Consider the following 4,984-nt stretch of genomic DNA (forward strand, 5'->3'; position numbering starts at 1 on the left):
TCCATGGCAACAATAGTCAGCGTTTTTGTATGTTTTGATGCAGTAGCAGTCAGGCTTACAACGAAGCTGAAAAGGCCTCTGACTAAAAAAAAGATACCCATACAATATAAAGACGTACAAAACATAAAAATAAAGTATGTTTTAAACTTTTTGTCATCAAAACTGGATTCTCAATTTAGATTTGGATTATTTAATGAAAAATGTGCCTATATTTTAATTTACTTTTTCTCTCGTTATATGTTACAAAACTGGACCATATTCCTTGTTTGCATTTGACTTGTGAAGCACTTTGTGCAGTTTGAGCTGCTGAAGATGTGCTATAAAAATACATTTAACATTAACATTGACCACAGAAAGAGTAAAATGATTGTAAACGGCTGTCCTGCATATTTTTCCATCAAAAATAGCCACAGCTGAACCAGATAAAGTCAAAACATGTTTAAGTATTGATGAGTTTGGAAATGAATAAATATTTGCTTTTTACTGTCACAAGAGGAGGAAATTCAAACCATCTCTTCCATCAGTCATAATGAGAAAGAATTATATCTAAAATCTCTCTAAAAACCGGCTTTCTAGCCAAACTATCAGAGATTTAAAGAAGAGTTGCAAAAGCAAATGAGGTTTTTTCGCGGTGTTTTTGTAAACACAAAAAAACTGATGCTGAATCCTCAATAAAATGTATTTAATATTTCATTTTTTAAAATAAAAATCACATAACCACTTAACTTTTTTTTACATTTTTGCTTCACACTGTCTCTCACTTCTGTTTGTGCCACTAAGTTTTCCATTGTTTACTCTTCCACAGTTTCACCAACCCTCCAAACAGTTTATTCTCATTTCTGCAAAGGTAACCAGAGATTGAACCAACCATGACACTTAATTGGTTTATGCTAGACAACTCCTGGTCATGTGGCTGCATAATTCATCTCAGCATTAATTATTCATTTCTTAAGGGACTGCTGGTGTGTTTTATTTGAAGACGTGCATCATGCATATTCAAACTCCTTTTCCTAGAGAGCCACAAATTAGGATATCATCTCAGCTGGGATGCATATCTTAAAAACAATACCTGGCAGGTTGTGGAAGGCAACTTGAGGTAAAACGCAAAGCGAAAAAACAAATCTAAAGTAAGATTGTTTTTCAGGACAGAGTCTACAGAAACATCTGTTTGGAAAACAAACTGGAGCCCCCTACAGGTCAGAGTGGGAATTACTTCCCAGTGTGGCAGATGACTGATCTTCGATCCTGTGGGATTTCCAGACGAATAAAATTGTAACAACCAACTGAGTCTGAGATGAAGAGCAGCCCACTCCTCCCAGACAAACAATGTTCAAGTTTTTGTCAAATTTATACTGGAAATGTTTTCAAGTAGCCAAATTGTTCTGTTTCGTAAACCAGGGAAAATGTTGACTTCTCTCAGCCAGACTACAAACTACAACGTACGGCAACATGTGGGGGAGGGGCAGTGGAGGCTCCAGCAGGTAGGAACAGTACGACATAAAACAAATTCAGTTTTCAGACAGTAATTTTTAAAACCTTTAGAAATAGTTATGATTGTCTTTAGTCCTGCACTGTGCAAATATCTTTGTACACTTGAAATAAAACAAAACTAACTAAATATAGCTCCTATATTTTGCTGAAAACTAGTTTGTCTTGTTTCAAGATAAAATACTTGGTAAAATGTTCTGTTTTTGCAGTGTACCAGTGCAGCACCTTGATCAACTTGTCCTTTGAGATGATTTTGATTTGATTTGAGAACTGAATATGGGGATTATTATCGATTTTGTTTGTGTGCACCGATGTTGTTTCAGTAAACATTTTGCCTTCAAAAATGTTAAAGAAGTGAAATTATTTTCTGTCAAAAGTAACTCTGCAGGTTTTCTCCTCTCCTTCAGTCTCAGGGTTTTTCTCAGCTGCAGCATTGCTGCATTGAATAAAACCAGCCAGCTCAGCAGTAGGAAGTAATGTCCTCTTTCTTGTGAATCCATCACTGTTTATTGTATAAAACCTGCACATTTCTTATCGTGTAAAACGCAGAAAGCATGCTGCATTCTATTTGTTTGATTAAAATCACTCAAGCAGAAACTGGATGTGTTTTTTAATTGGATATTTTTCCACACAATCTATAGCCCACTGCTTATTTGTCCTGTTTGTGAATGAAACTCTTACAGGATATTTGCATACCATAAAAGCTCAATATGCAGATGGAAGAGAAACAGAATATGGTAGTCCAGATATGATTTGAATGAGAAGAATTTATAACAAACTCAGGATCCTGGAAGCGCAGAAGTAAATAGCTTATTAGATCCACAATCAAACAGAACATCCTCTTGTTTGTACATGTTGCAAGTCGTTTCCTTAATGTTTACATGAAGACTGATCTCAGTGCATTGAGTCGCGTGTACGGCTGCAACTAACGATTATTTTAGTGATCAATTATTCTACCAGTGATTCTGACAGTCTGATTAAAAATGGTACTTTCTGCAGATTTTTCACTTAAGCTTTTTTTCATAAATACATAAAATATTTAAATAAATAATTCAAATTTTAAGCAAGAAAATAAACATTTTATTGCCTAAAATCTAAACAACCTAATCATTCGTAGCAAAGGATGCGTCTGCAGCTGCACTGCAGAAACACAAAATCTTACCAAAAATCTTTGACTAGTTTCTGGTGCTAATATCTTAGTACATTTGAAATGAGGCAAAACAAACAAACAAACAAACAAACAATTTTTCAGTAAAATATAGGAGCTTGTTTTAAGTCAATAATTTATGAGATTTGATAAAAACATCTAGTTTCATTACCAGATATTTTTATTATAAGTGAAAAAATAGAACTAGTACTTTTTATCAATATTCAAGAATTACTGACCTAAAAACACTCATATCTTGCTAAAAAGTTATTTTATGTCATTTTGCAACTAAGGTACTTTCACTAAAAACTGGACTCAAATACTTGGTAAGATTTTGTGTTTTTGCACTGTAAAAAATACATCTAATGTCAACATGTGAAAAGCCAAGACCTTTCTTCTTGACTTAACGTCAAAACGGTGTAAGGTTTATTTATTTTTGGATGAACCAATTCATAATTATGTAGGACAATGTTCTTTATAGGAGGTAGGTTTTTTTTTTAAATTGAAGATTTTTGAATCAGGTGAAGTTAGAAGTTCTGACTGGATAGAATAGATTTATACACAAATGCATATTTTGTATCTTAAATGCAAAATTTATATATATTTTTTTTTAGTTTTGGCTTAATTACATCTTTGAGTAAGTTTTTCTATTAGCAAACCTTTTTCAAATCTGTGCACTCCAGTAAATGATTAATCAATTTCTAAATTAGTTGAAGATTATTTCAACCATCGATTAATCATGACTATTCATGACCAGTTAATCATTCCAGCCCAAGTTGTGTGGTTTTATCCCCGTTCTCACACAGAGTCTTTGTTAAATTCACAGATGAAGAACATGGTGGGGTGGCAGGCCACGTCGGTCCACTCCCCGGACGCCACCATCTCCGTGCAGTCCTCGTCGTCGTAGGCGTTGTTGGGCTCCCCTTGCCTCCACCTGCTGAAGGTGCTCATCGGGGAGCGGTCCACGTAGGTGAAAAGCCCTTCCTGGTCCAGGTCGTGAACGCCGATGTAGACTCTGCTCAGGCCCGCCTCCGTTATGTAGCTGGCGATGGCCGCGTTGGCTCCGTTGTCCTTCGGCATGGCCAGGTGCCCCCCCCTCGCCTGGCAGAAAGCCTCGGCATCGGCGTAGCGCTTCTCCTCCTTCACCAACAGATAGACCTTACTGTCTGTCTCTTTTATGCCTGCAACAGCTGCAGGGGAGGGCAGTGCTGTGAAATGACCACTTGATTTTCTATAAATTTCTTATTGACTTGCACACCAATTACATTTGGATGAACAGTTATTGCATAATAATGATTCTTTTAAGAGAAAGTTTTGCTGAATGTTAGTGTAGAATGTTTAGAGTATACCATTTTTAATAAAGTTCAGTTCTGAGGACAGCTGGGCCACGACGATGTCCATTTCTCCAATCATCTTCCTCATCGATGCGCACTCACATGGAACACCTGGTGAGGTGTGATGGATTACCACTCTGCCACTTTACAAGTTTTGAATTTGTTAAACTGAATAAAGTGGCTTTATGTCTAACCTGGCTCTCCTTTAGGGCCAGTTGGTCCTGGGTCGCCCATGTCACCTTTAACCCCTGAGGAAAAAAGGAGAATTCATTCAAAACTAATATTTTCTTGAAAGTTTATTGCTAGACATACTTTTTGTTTTTTGTCAGTAAATGTCATATTCATTTCAGATGTTCGGTGATGCAGTTAAAGCTTTGATTCCATTGGTGGAATAATAAAACAAAAACGATGGTGGACCTGGCGAGGGTCTGAAGGATTCATGCATTTTTGCCATTTGTGTGTTTGGTTGCTCTCCCCATCTAGAAGAGAATCCACTGTATGAGTAATTTAAAAACAAACAAAACAAAAATTCTTACACTTACAAATATACTTAGAAATCTTATTGTACACTTGTTGATCTTATTTTAAGTATACAAAGAGATATTTGCACGTTTTGTGAATCTTTTTAGACTAATTCACTGTCCACTTAGAAGGTGTTAACCAAAAACAGTCGGCATCTTCTTCAAATGACAACATCTCAAGGCATCAAAGTGATATTCAGGAAAGACATGGGATCGTTAGGAAGCCTGCAGACGAGCCCATGTAGGTGGGAAATGGTTCCCAGATGGGACTGCTGGTCGGGCAGTGGGAGGAAGAAATGAAGATGGATTACTGTGTCCAGATTCCTCAAGTTTCACAAAACAAGACAACTGAAACTTGGACACAGTTAAGTACTCCACAGCAAAATAAACCCAGACTGGTTTTAGAAGAGCTAACGGCGCTAACGTTAGCATTCAGGATGACCACAATCTAAACCATATTAAAGCAGCTAAGCTAAAAAAACAGCTGCCAGAGA

The 4,984-nt window shown here is 36.7% G+C and overlaps 1 protein-coding gene across 2 annotated transcripts in view; it reads right to left on the reverse strand.

Moving 5' to 3' along the window:
* Positions 1-3,249: 3,249 nt before the first annotated feature.
* The window catches only part of colec11 (collectin sub-family member 11), a 3,790-nt gene continuing 2,055 nt past the window's right edge, over positions 3,250-4,984 (reverse strand). The window contains exons 5-7 of one of the 2 annotated variants that reach the window (XM_007565539.2): positions 4,164-4,217; positions 3,985-4,080; positions 3,250-3,775 (exon numbers count right to left, since the gene is read on the reverse strand). In XM_007565539.2, the coding sequence (XP_007565601.1) occupies positions 3,456-3,775; positions 3,985-4,080; positions 4,164-4,217 (470 nt within the window). In that variant the 3' untranslated portion in view covers positions 3,250-3,455. Of the gene's footprint in view, positions 3,826-3,984; positions 4,081-4,163; positions 4,218-4,984 lie in introns of both variants that reach the window. The other variant, XM_007565538.2, reaches the window with a different exon arrangement.

Source organism: Poecilia formosa, unplaced genomic scaffold (genome assembly GCF_000485575.1).
Source record: "Poecilia formosa unplaced genomic scaffold, Poecilia_formosa-5.1.2 Scaffold178, whole genome shotgun sequence".
Lineage (NCBI taxonomy): Eukaryota > Metazoa > Chordata > Actinopteri > Cyprinodontiformes > Poeciliidae > Poecilia > Poecilia formosa.